The sequence below is a fragment of the Euprymna scolopes genome, chromosome 40 (assembly GCF_053919585.1).
Source record: "Euprymna scolopes isolate OS-2025 chromosome 40, ASM5391958v1, whole genome shotgun sequence".
Lineage (NCBI taxonomy): Eukaryota > Metazoa > Mollusca > Cephalopoda > Sepiida > Sepiolidae > Euprymna > Euprymna scolopes.
Window position 1 is genome coordinate 13724640 of NC_136521.1, and position 14188 is coordinate 13738827.

The 14188-nt window shown below is 34.9% G+C and overlaps 1 protein-coding gene across 2 annotated transcripts in view; it reads left to right on the forward strand.

Moving 5' to 3' along the window:
* LOC145265379 (neuroglian-like) overlaps positions 1-14188 on the forward strand; it is a 148089-nt gene that overhangs the window by 72145 nt on the left and 61756 nt on the right. For both annotated transcript variants that reach the window (XM_080121171.1, XM_080121172.1), the window contains exons 15-17: positions 2190-2311; positions 7391-7619; positions 11476-11598. In XM_080121171.1, coding sequence (XP_079977297.1) covers positions 2190-2311; positions 7391-7619; positions 11476-11598 — 474 coding nt within the window. The remainder of the gene's footprint in view (positions 1-2189; positions 2312-7390; positions 7620-11475; positions 11599-14188) is intronic.

Below are 14188 nucleotides of genomic sequence, written 5' to 3' on the forward strand. Positions count from 1 at the left end.
AGGAATCAGAATCAGAAATCCTGCCAGCCGAAATGGTCAAGGAAATGACTCGATTAGGAAGAAGAGGGGGCATAAATTTTAATAATGACAGTATGTGATAAGCGTCTCCGCTGGTTAAGTCGTGTCAAGTGCAAGGGTGGATGGGTAAACAGCCTGCACCATGGAAATACGTGACGTGTCTGGCATTGACCATCAATGCAAGACCTGGACTGCAACTATCAAGGAGAACTTGAAAGCTTGGCAACTTCATGAGGTGGATACCGGATCAAACTAAATGGTGAACAGATGTCTGAGCTGCCACCAAAAAGCAGATCATAAAATCATGTCTACAACTGTATAGTCAGTCAAACATATGCAAGTCAACAGATTTCAGACATTAAATGAACATGAGTCTGTGGCATAATGGTTGAAAGTACTAACTTGTTCAAAGTGAATTTTTTTTTTTTAGAGGTTGAAGGTTCAATCCTCAGTACAGGCGATACAATTAGGACTTACAAAAGACTGTTACGAGTGTCGAGCAAGAGAATAGTCTATCAGACCTGTGTACACAGTGTGATGATGTATGGGAGTAAAACTTAGCCGGTGAGGGTTGAGAACATGTGTTGCGTAAAGAGGAATGATATGATGGATGATGTAAGTTTAAGACGGGCTTAATTCTGATGAGATCAGATGAAGATAAAATCTGGAAAGTATAAGGAGATGCATGCAGAATAGTAGACTCTGATGGTATAAGATGAGTTCTTGGGTTAGTTGATGTACAACAATTGAGGTAGTAGATTTAAACCAAAGACAAGCTTCTGAGTGTGACCTTTACTCTTGACCTGAAATGGAAGAATTACATCATGTCTGTTACTAGAAAAATAGTTGCATCATATTACCGTTCTAACTCTCAATGCAATCTTCTACCTGTACAAGAGCCAGATACGTTCTAAAATGGAGTATTGTTGCCATACATGGGTGGGAGCTGCTCGGAGCACTATCCTGCCTTGACTAAGTTCAAAATCAGCTCCAAAACCTAGCCCTTTTTTTCTTCCCAGCAACCTCTTTCCTGCAGAAGAGAGGTTGTGAGCCTGTCTCTGCTTTATCTTTATTTTTATGGCAAGTGCTCGTCTGATCTATGGTTCCCCATCCCAAACTTTCACGAAAAAACCGTCATCTAGCTACAACCACTATCAACAATCCCCCCTCAATCTCTATTAGTGTCTAAAACTAAATGCAAATCTATATCTAAAAGGCAATTGTGTGAGACCATTTCGTGTATGTCTCACAAAGGCTTTTCTCGCACACGATCCCCGGGGGGGGGGGTCGGTTATGATCGCTTAGAACTATTTATATACCCGCTAGATAATAATATCTAGGATTTGGGAATGCGGGTCGCCTCTAGATTTATTTACGTCGACTTTTATGAGATTCGCGCTATTTCGCTCTGTCGCCTGTTTGTCCTGCTTTTTAGTATAAAGTGAAACTAAATTCAAACGGTGTGTTCTCGGCATCGTGCTGGGAAACGTCCAGAAGCAATCAGCTTTGATCAATGTGGGGACAAACTCCTCTTATATCAGACAATTGCTATTCAATTTGGACAATATGGAGCTGGTTACCCACTCCCCAACATCTGTTAGGGAAAAAACCAGTCAAAGTTTGGTAAACAAACCCAAACGCATGACTTCTATTTGACCTCATTAATTAGGTCAAATAGAAGCAGCAAAATTAACTTTTATTGCGGCCACCTGTCAATTCTGTTTTTAGTACTTAAATAAATTCAAATGTGTTTCTGTTGTATGTCGCGGTAGCCCAGTGGTTAATGTCGCATGTTATTTTGTTTTTTTTTTCCACACTTTAATTTCCAACTTTGCTCAAGGGTTCGGGTTCGATCCTCATACTCACCTATCAAAACTTTTTTTTTTTATTTTAACCTCCCACCCCCCTCGGAGTTTTGATTTACCCAAAACCACACACACCTCCAAACACCCGGGCAACGCCGGGTACCCCCCGCTAGTTCCATGAATAAAGCTTCTTTCCTAGAACTGCTTGCCTGTGGAACTCTATTCTGCTGGCTTGCTTTCCAGCTGACTGCAATATGGTTATCTTCAAGTCCAATGTAAACAAGTTCTTGTCGAGTCATGATTTCTCATTCTTATTCTGTAAAAAGTTCTAAAATTTCACTTAAAAAAATTTTTTTTTTTATATAGTGCCTGATGTGAAGATCACTGATGTAGTTGCATCCGCAAATTCTTCTACGACAGCTGTTATACGCTTCACGGGTGTTGACCCTACATCTAGCCTTATGAAAGGACATTTCAGAGGATACAAGGTAAGTCTTTTCTATGCCATTTATAGACACTAAATATTGATATATAGGGTGTGAAAAAATATAACATCCAAGACTCAATCCTTTTTTTTTTTTTTTAAATAGTTCATGATAAATTAATATTTGATTTTATTCATTTGCATTTTTATTATCCTAGTTTGTCTCTATACATGCAATAGTTTTGTTACCATTTATTCAGAGGTCTACTCTGATTTGGAATGGTACTTGTTAAATAGCATTATTAACTCAATCTTTAGTATGACCCTTAACTACATCTTGTGGTGAGACTTCAATTTGGGAGCTTTAGGGAATGTTGGGCTACTCCATTCAGAGGTCCACTGCTAATAAAGTAAACAATATGTGTACTTGGTGTTTTGGTTGTTACTATATATATATATATATATATATATATATATATATATATATATATATATAGGTAAAAATATTTTTAACCTTTATATATCTAATTTTAAATAAGAATGTAAATATACTAAATACTAATCATAGTGGGGGTGATAAGTAGTTAAATGGATTCATCCTAATCTTATAAATACAAGACTGATAAATTAAAAAATGTTTCCATTTTAAATGTGGAAATTGATGAATCGCACAGGTAAGAAATTCATTTTTATAGTATGAAAAGGTTAGTAATTGCAATTAAGAATAGGAAATTGGATCAAATGTTTGTAACATGTCTTCTTCCTAAGATTAAGGGTGGTGGTGTTTGATCAACACTGCTGGGGAGCCATGATGTAATATACTGTTTTGTTTTTAAATCCCCGAAACAGTGTTTCATGGTAAACAACTGATGATCCCTTGAAAAATAAATTATTGGTATTATAGTAAATTCGAGAGCGAGTTGATGCAGTGATTGCAGGTGATTAAATGACTTACTAACTAGATGGTTTTCTAATGAATGATAAAAAATATTTTTTTTTGGTATAGATTTAAAGGTTAAAAACTTCAAAGACATATATATGGTACTTCAAAAGGATATCTATATGTTAATACGATAGCATGTGTTATTTTGTGTGTCATGCTTACATCTTTTTTACTTCTGAGTAACTGTTGTTTAATTGTTATGACCTATGTTTTGTAATAAAAAATTTCACCAAGAATTCTTCATAAGTTTTGGTTTCAGTTTTGATTCAAGCTGATGCACCCAACTCATCTATTTTGTTTATTTTTGAAATCACAACTTTAAAATATATAAAAATCGATAGAACATTAACTCTATAATAATATATACGAAATCTGCAAGAACTAAAATATCATTTAAGTGTAATTTACAACCAGTCTATGGCGGGCGTCACTGCTAGTTTAGATCAATAACTTTGCAGTTTTAACAAAAGAACTACAATAATATCAGGACATCTCCATTTACGTTGACCATCCACAGAATGCCAACGTCAATATATTACATACTAGCAATATATTACATACTACCAGTGTTGCCTGGTGGAAGTATGCCCCCTACCCTATAAAAAAAAAAAAAAAAAAAAAAAACTGTATTTTAGTGGGAGCCACTGCCAGTTCAGTAAAATAGCGGGGCACTGGCACCTGTGGCCAAAATGAATGTACTGTATGTTAGTATCTATAAACACATTATTAACAAAGGGATTTAATTATATGCTGTGATTATTCTTTGCTTTCACCTAACGTGTCAAAAGTTGGATAGTGTTGCAGGTGTTACCATCTGCCTTCAACCTATAATAAAAATAAAAGAATGAACTAAAAATTAATTATAACCTAGTGCATTTATTTTTGAGGGAACATTGTGTCATGAGGAAAAGAAACGAACAAAACACACTGCGGTGGATGTGAACAATGATTGCCGTAGCCTTTAAATTTTTACTTTTCAGTTTGTCGTAATGGTTTCCGGTGATTATCACCAAGTACAGGCTTAATTTTCAGATTAAAAAAAATTTAGTATTAGTAATGACTGTAAAAGTTGGATCAATTTGTGATGGTTATGTTCTAATTTTCGCAAGATTTCAAGTTTTTTTTATTTTACACAAATAAAAAATTACATCTTATTTGGAGGTTATTATGATCTACAGATTTTAGTTTTAATAATAGTTTAAAACAAAGATTTATCATCAGTACAAGCAATGAAAAGTTGATTTTTTTTTTTTTGCCACGTCAGTTGTTAATGCTGCTCCTAGCTGTTAAATGTTTCCCTTTTCTATTGGTGAGGTGTATACAATTTTTTCCAAGGTATTTTGGTAATGTAAAAGCTAATCGGGTAATCTATAAGTACCGCAGAAATAGGCAAAATAAATTGAAAAGGAAAAATTGTTAATGCTAGTGGCAGCATTAACAACGGGAGTGGCCAAAAAGTGGGTATTCACTGTAGTAGAACGTTATAATTCCAAATTTAAGCCGGTAAGCGCTGATAAACACCTGAAAAATTTACGAATAAATGAAAAAAAAAAAAATAAATAAATGTTAGGGGGCAGCATTGTTTAGGTCCACCAATTCCTTTTTAATTGTTTTGTAATCTGAAAGTGATCCTTCCAATCAATAATAATCACCAGAAAATAAAGTATGAAAAACTGAAATGGTAAAATCTAAAGTCAGTATTGTTCGGGTCCGCCAAACCATGTTAGGGTATACCTGAACAATTGCCCCCCCCCCCCTTTCCTAAAGTTTACCATGTCATCTTTATTCAACTATTTGTGCAGATTATTATCGATTGAACTGTTTGCTACCAGGAAAGGTTGTACATTTAAAGATTTGGAAGAGGAATTTTTTTTGTGTCAATGTTCTTTTATGGTTTAATTTAAGAATTAAGATTTATTGTTTATAGGTTATCATGGGATAGATTTCATTATATGGAAGACCATAATTTACTATTATAATTGATAAGAAAAGCTTACCAATAAAAAAGATTTTGTTAAAATGAAAATAATCTTTATTAAAATTTTATAATTAGAAAGGTTTGATTTGCATAAATCAGTGCATTTTTTTTCCATATTTAAATTGTAAAATACAATTAAAATGTTTTTTATTGGCTTTTTTTTTTTTTTTTTTTTTTTGTAACATTTTTGTGCATCAGTCATTTTTTTATTTTATTTTTTTAACTACAATATTTTTTTTATAATCTAATAATAAAATATAAAGTTACATTTATCAACTATACTAAAAAAAAAAAAAAAAAAAAAAAAGGCTCTCTTACAGTTTAGATATTCCAAAATATGAGGAAAGTACTGGGACATAATTAGGGGTACACTGGTCACAAAAATTAATTTATAAAAATTAAAATGAAAACAATATTGAAATTGACGTAATAAAATTGAATTGTAACAATATTAGAAAACGGAATATTTTTTTATTAAATGCAAAAAGTTATTTATTTATTTGTGTATGTCCATGAAAGGCTTTTTGCATCGGGGTTCTCGCGTTAGTTAGATTCCAGGAGAAGTTTTCTTATATTTTTTAGATCATAATATCTCAAATTCGCAAACGGACATTGTCTCTTGTCTTTTTTATTGAGTTTTAAAAATTCTCTTGTTTCAAGTGTTTGTTTGTCTTTTCGTATAAATAAAGTGAAACTAATTGAACGCAAACCAACTTTTGGCCTTTGTCCAGGTAGTAATTTGCTTTCATGGGGAAACAAATAAATAAAATGGCAGAAAGCGGGAAGCTTAACTGGCCTCTGGCCAGATTTAAAAGCAACATTCATTTCTGCGCATGCGTGATGACTCCTATGATTCTTAGATTAATTACCAACTCATTGATTTCACTATCCGCTATGGTATAATGGTTAGTGAGGAAGACTAATTACCCTACGTTTTTGAGTTTGATCCCACCTCTTTCTCTCTCTCTCCCCCTCTCTCTCTCTCCCTCCCTCTCTCTCGCCCTCTCTCTCTCCCTCTCTTCCTCTCTCTCTCTCTCTCTCTCTCTTCCTCTCTCTCTCTTCCTCTCTTCCTCTCTCTCTCTTTCTCTCTTCCTCTCTCTCTCTTTCTCTCTTCCTCTCTCTCTCTTCCTCTCTCTCTCTTCCTCTCTCTCTCTTCCTCTATCTCTCTCTTCCTCTATCTCTCTCTTCCTCTATCTCTCTCTTCCTCTCTCTCTCTCTCTCTTTGTACCAATATCCTCCACTTGGGCAAAAGTTAATTACAAACTCATTTGTTTCACATTCTTTTCCTTCTTCGCGGTATGGGTTTGAGCCTGCCTGCCTGCCTACTACCACTTTTTTTTATGTTCAACATACATCTCCAAACATCCGAGCAACGCCACTAGTTATTTATAAGTGGTAAAAGTGTTTCATATTAGTAATTGTCTTGGTCGGACTAAGTTATTTTCAAAATAAATTCTTACTAAGTACGTTATGTTGTCTATAACATGATAAAACAGTATCTAAAAACGTGCAAAATTTTATTTGTCAATTTTAATGCTATTTGTGTTTGACTAAATGAAAAGTCTAATGTAAACAAATATTTAAGCCGTTGACTTAAGTAGTCATTTACCTATTTCACTGATTGTCTCTAATTCATCTGTGGTAGCATTCATCCTCGAGTAGCCTTCGTTTGTTCGTACTTTTCTCAATACTCACTCCTTGGATTTTAAAAAATTTTGTGCAAACATTAGTCATGGATAAAATAAATTTTTGTTAGGACGGATTTTCTGGGATAACTCTGGTTGGTCCCCTAGGGGGCATTATAGGGGTAAAAATGTCCTAAAAATTTTTCCATTCACTTGTTTGCACTTTTCTCAATAACCCCTTTTTTTTATTTTTATTTTTTTATTTTTTTTTATTTTATTTTTTTTTTTTTTTAAATTTTGCACAAACATTAGTCATGATGAAAGTAATTTTTTTTTGTACTCATGGAGAGGGACTCCCGCATACTCGGTGTGTATTTTTAAAAAAATGTTTTTACTGTGAAAAATGACTCTATATAATTTTTTTAGCCACATTTTCAAGTAAGGAAAACCAAAAAGTTAAAACTAGAGAGGCCTCCAAAGCACTGCCGATTAAACATATGCATATGGATAACCTTTTATCTATTTTCTTATGTACTAAAGCATTTTCTTTCATGACTAAAGGCTTTATCTATTTTCTCCTTCCACTCATGCTTCCAGGTTCAATTTTGGAAAAGAGACTCCAAGGAAGATTCCTTTCAAGACTATTCTTTCTACATGAACTTTATGATTCCAAATAATCGCAGAAAGCGCTCAACCGGACCTCCAATTGCACTCAACCTTCAGCATCTTTATCCAAATTCCAGAATAGAAGTTCAAGTTTTGGTCATGAATTCATATTATGTCAGTCGGCCTAGTGACGTCATCAGCTTTGAAACCTTGGAAGGGGGTAAGTTTGCATGATACATTACCAGAAAATACTTCCTTCAAACTCCTCGGCTTAACATTCATAGGGAACATGAGTTGGAACAAATACATCGAGAGCATTGCCAAGGCTTCTTCAAAGAAGGTGGGCTCTCTCTACCATGCTAGAAAGTTACACCTAAAAGTATCTTGTACCTCTACAAGACCACCATTCGCCCTTGTGTGAAGTATTGTCACATTTGGGCTGGCGCATCTGCTACTCGTCTCCCACTTCTAGACAGGACTCAAAAGAGTCACCAATCTGATAAGTCCTGAACTGTTATCTAAGCTTTTACCTCTGTACCATCAACAAAGTTTTGCATCCCTCTGCCTGTTTTACAAGTATTTTAATCGTGGATGCTCCGAACTACAAGACCTTGTACCGCGTCGACATAAACACTCCCAACAAACCCAACAATCAGCAAAATCCCACCCCTACACAGTAGAGATCCCTAAATGTAAGAAAGCCTTCTACTCCAATTGTTTCTTCCTCAGAACTGCTAGACTTTGAAAGTCTCTTCCGGGTTACTGCTTCCCCAACTGTACTGAGATGCAGGAGTTCAAGTGTAATGCTAACAGACATCTTGCTGCTCAACTCCCTACATAGTATCCCTTCAACTTATGCCCTTGATATTAGCCTCCTACATCAGTGGCATTGTGCCTTGTTTGGGGTTAAAATGTAATAAATTGTTTTATGCAATGCTGTTCAATACTTCATACAAGGGCGAATGGCATTCGTTCTTTTATGAGCGCGTTCATAAAGTAATTCCTCCTATTTTTTATTCAGCCCGGATGGCTCAGAGGGGATTGCCAATTGCATTATGATGACTGAACTTATGCATTAATGACCTGGAAGTTTCCTCTCTCTGTTGCAGATATTGACGGTATGAGGCTCTAAGAAAGCAACTCATATCATGGACATGCATCAGAAAGCAGAGATGTATTATTGAATTCCTGGCAAAAGTGCATTGACAATGATGGTGACTATGCAGAAAAAAATAAATTCTGGAGCACCAAAAGTCGTTCATTTTAATGGTACCATTCTTTAACATTTTTAGTGTAAAAAAAAAAACAAAAAACAAAAAAAACAGGTTTTACTTTTGGAACAACCCCGAAGCCTTGTTCATCACTGGCAAAAATGCATTGAGAATGGTGGTGACAATGTTGAAAAATAAATTCTAGAGCACAAAAGATTCCTAATTTTAATGGCATCACTCACATTTTTTTTTTTTTTGTAGCCTTTTAACTTTTTTAGTTAAAAAGAAAATATTAGATGATTTGCCTTTGAAACAACTTTTGTAAATATCATAAGCATTGGGTTTCTGCATTGTATGTCTTTTTTGCAAAATGGCGTCTGCTTAAAATCTGCCCCCTTTAAAATATAACCGGTAAATTAAAGGAAATTTTAAGAAGCATATTTTGATAGAAAAAATTAAACTAAAACGTCTTCACTACTAATATATGGGTACTAACTCAATCTGCATATTGCAGACATAGAACTTGTACAGGGTGGAACGATAAAATTGTCGCCCTAGAAAAGATGACATGATTCCATTTCCGTTTGACGAAAACGGGTTTTCTATTTTTGTTGCAAGCCATCTACTAGTTGGCCAGTTGTGTATAAATCTCAAGAGCGATAGGAGCCTTCTATCATGTTTGAAAGTGACACAATGTTTAACGAGCAAGATGTGCCGCTGTACAACTCCTGCTCTCTACCGATCCAAGTTATGACAACAGGACCATTGCCAGCACCCTCAAAATGCATCACTGCAGTGTCGCAAATAACAGAATTGTGCTCAGGGTGAGGAAAACAGTTTCTCTCCAGTTATGATTTTTGGTGTGGTTTCAAGTGAGGGCTGCATCATGCCACCTCACATCTTTGAAGTCGGCTTGAAAGTCAACACCAAAGTGTATCTGGATGTGCTGAAGAGTGTGGTTATCTCCTCGTGCAATCAGGTGGCAGACCCTAGGTGTGGCAGCAGGACTTGGCACCGGCCCATGTTCAAAGAAACCCATGCTTGGCTTCAGAAAGAGTGCTACGACTTTTTACCCTTCTCTCCCTGTCCTCCTCCCCTTAACCGGAACCTGCTGGACTACTTTGTTTGGTCATACATCGAGAACATCACCAACATAACATCCTATAACACCAAAGCCAGCCTGGTCGCTGCTATCCACTGAGCTCCCACCTATGCTTGTAGAAAAGGCATGCTCCCAGGTCCAAACCCATATTAAGGTGGTATTGAAGGTGGCTACATTGAATAGATATCAGCTCTACTACATAATCAAGTTAGCTGAATTGATTAGCATTTTATTTCCAAACTAGCGGGGGTACCCGGCGTTGCCCGAGTGTTTGTTTCCGGGACGGGGGGGGGGGAGTTTTAAGAAATGTTATGGTAGGTAAGTAGGAAGGATCAAACCCGGAGTCATGAGTAAAAGTAGGAAAATAAAGTGTGAAAAAAAAAACAAAAAAAAACATCTGCAACGTTAACAGTTCAGCCACCAAGAAAAGTCCATTCCAGTTGTTTAGGGGAAAAAAAAAAAAAAAAAAAAAAAAACGACTACGGTAGGCTGGCGCGAACGTGAAAATATAATGTGAATTGTCCAGCACGCTAACCACTACGCCACAGAGCACTGCAGCTTAGTTTAGTGATTTTAAATAACTTCACATGAAAGAACTACGAAGCCAAACCGGTGTTCTCTTCTCAACTGTTCCTTGTGAACGATCCCCAAACGGTGTTAAGTGGTGGCAGGGGGAGGAGGAATTTATTAGAGAGAAAATATTTTACCACTTCCATTGATCTTAACCAATTTTGGCCGTGACTTCTCAGCAGAAAAAGTATAGAAATCTAAGATTATCGAGGAATTTGAGAAATAATAAGCCTATAACACACCTCAGATATTGTTCTGCCGTTTGTGCATATTATATTTGCATGAAATATCTTGATTTTTAATCCTATTAATGTCAAAATCAGACGGGGGGAAAAAAATGAGTTCATTTTATTTATATAGAGATTAGTGATAACACTGAAAAAAAAAAAAGCCCTCCTCTGACAAAACCTGGTCCAGTTGACCTTCAGAAAATGAATAATTTTTTTTTTATAGATTTTAGATATTCATCTAATGCAACGAATAGACCAACTTTGTGATTCTTTGTTTTGTAGTTTTTTTTACTTTTTATTTGGAAATAATACACACACACACAGACAACTGGTCTTTATATAATTACTAGTAGGGGTATCTGGCATTGCCCGGGTGTAGATAGGTTTTATCGTAATGGTATTAAGCAATGGAGCTCTAAAGAAAAATGTTTCAATCGAGCAAGAAACAAAAAAATTACCCCCCCCCCAAAAAAAATGAAAATAGCAGAGTACCCGCGTAAGCACAAACAAAAAAAAAATTAGTCACAGTAGCCAGGCTCGAACCTGTAATGCTAAGAAGAAAAAGAAGTGAAAAAGAAAACGGTTCAGTTGCCGCACCCACCGTGATTTACGACGTCACAACCGTTCAAAATAAGCTTAGTCATTACAAGGCGTATGATGACTTTGCAAAAATGTTGATGGAAAAACTGACCCCCCCCCCTATAAAGAACAGTTCAGTTGACCAGCACAGAATTAATATTTTTGGCAAATTTTTGGATATTTGTCGTCCAAGACTCGATCTTTCTAATGATACCGATTTTGTCAGTGTTCGTTGCGCGTGACAAAAGTTTATAGCAGACATACAAACACACATATTTTGATTTTTATATTATAGATTAAAATATTTTTATGTATTATATTTATATAATCTATATATGTATAATCGCAAAAAAATGTTTTTTGTTTTTTTGTTTCTGTCTCTAGTTCCAGGACCAGTTCCATATTTGACTGCATCTGTCCGTGGTTCCAACCATTTTCTTCTTGAATGGAATAAACCAATTGATGCCAATGGCTTCATCATAGGTTATGACATTGCTTTCCAAAAAGGTTTGTAAATTTTTTACTTTATTCATTGGGTCTCTCAAAATGTTGTGGGTATCCCATATCAGACGAGTCTATCAAGATATCTATAAGAGCTGTCGGCATTCTGACAGATGTGTTAAAATTGTACTTCGTTCGAAACTCGTGTCACTTTATTTTGTGAGTTTATTTTATTTATTTTGTTTTTTACAAAGAAGTCACCACTTTTCAAGGCCCAGAGGCTACTCGAGGATAAGGGTTAATGGGTATACATTAGTCAATGGGATTATAGCGTAGAAATCATAACTAATGAAAATTTTGTAAATTGGATTACTTAGAGGGATAGTTCATCAAGAACTGGTTTACATTAGACTTGAAGACAATAGTCAGCTGGAAAGCAGGCAAATGGAAGAGCGTTCCACAGACGTGCAGTTCTGTATGAATGCATGTATGTGTACATGTGTTTATTTCCATGTGTATGTGGGGTGAAGAGGGCTACCGTGAGCGATGGTGAAGGCAACCCCTCTAGGAGAAGCAAATCTCTGATTTAAAATACCATAAAGTGGGAGACCAGTACCCGCATTAAGCTGCTCTGAAGTTTGAGTTGTTGCTGGCTATCTTGCTCTTGCTTGTTACTGGATGTCAACATTTTGAACTGAGAAAGAGACTTAGCTGTTATACAAAGCTAAAACTCTGTAATTTCATCTTTGTATAGATACTCCCTCAGGCATTTATCTATAAAAAATTAGTCCTGTGTCAATGGAAAAGTTGTGACATATGTAGGCCTGAAATGCTGGAAGAATGTAATAATTGATCTGCCAACATCATATGTGTATGTATGCATATGTATGTATATATGTGTATGTATGCATATGTATGTATATATGTGTATGTATGCATATGTATGTATATATGTGTATGTATGCATATGTATATATGTGTATGTATGCATATGTATATATGTGTATGTATGCATATGTATATATGTATGTATGCATATGTATATATGTATGTATGCATATGTATATATGTGTATGTATGCATATGTATATATGTGTATGTATGCATATGTATATATGTGTATGTATGCATATGTGTGTATATATGTGTATGTATGTATATGTGTGTATATATGTGTATGTATGTATATGTGTGTATGTATGCGTATGTATGTATATATGTGTATGTATGCATATGTATATATGTGTATGTATGCATATGTGTGTATATATGTGTATGTATGTATATGTGTGTATGTATGCGTATGTATGTATATGTGTGTATGTATGTGTATGTATGTATATATGTGTATGTATGTGTATGTATGTATATATGTGTATGTATGCGTATGTATGTATATATGTGTATGTATGCGTATGTATGTATATATGTGTATGTATGCGTATGTATGTATATATGTGTATGTATGCGTATGTATGTATATATGTGTATGTATGCGTATGTATGTATATATGTGTATGTATGCGTATGTATGTATATATGTGTATGTATGTATATATGTGTATGTATGCGTATGTATGTATATATGTGTATGTATGCGTATATATGTGTATGTATGTATATGTATGCGTATGTATGTATATATGTATGCGTATGTATGTATATATGTATGCGTATGTATGTATATATGTATGCGTATGTATGTATATATGTATGCGTATGTATGTATATATGTATGCGTATGTATGTATATATGTATGCGTATGTATGTATATATGTATGCGTATGCATATGTATGTGTATATGTATGCATATGTATGTATATGTGTATACATGTATACGTATGTGTGTGTATATGTGTATATGTATGCATGTATATATGTATGCATGTATACCATACCAATGACCATCTTCAGTGTCATGTCTGCTTGAGCATGTGAATTCACTGGCAAGACTAAAAAAGTCATCTTCGGGCTCATGGACTTTCAGTGTCCGGGGGAGTGGCACTCGTCTGACAAGACATTGCAATCATCATGTGTATGTATATATACCACCGTTTTTGGCAATTATAAAAGTTCCAAATCTCAGCAACTACTGATCAGAATTTAACAAATGAAGGCTTGTTGGAAAGGTAAGGATCTGAATTGTGTAGTGGACTATGTGATATTTGCCCTTAAGGTCGCACATTAAGGGGATCATCCAGAGCCTATTTTTGGCACTTTTTTTTACAGCCATAAAATGTTTCAAATATAGTTACTTGTTTTCTTAGTTTTGCATATGAATTACAAAATATCTGATATTTCTCCCAAACCTCTGACCTTGATTGAGGGGAGACTAAAACTTGCTGCTATAGTTTCAAATGATCTGAAATAATAACAAGGGGAGACTTGATTCCAAATATTTCTCATGTTATATCTCCCCTCTTTTGTTTTCATAATGTAAATTTAACAGTGTATAGTCATTATTTGATACTGGAGATATTCATAATTGTACCCTATTTCCAAAAGAGGGGAAATATAACATATGAGAAATATTTGGAATCAAATCTCCCTTTTCTGTTATTTCACATCATTGAAACTATAGGAGCAAGTTTTAGTCTTCCCTCCATCAAGGCCAGAGGTTTGGAGGAAATATATAAATTAAATTGAAATATGTA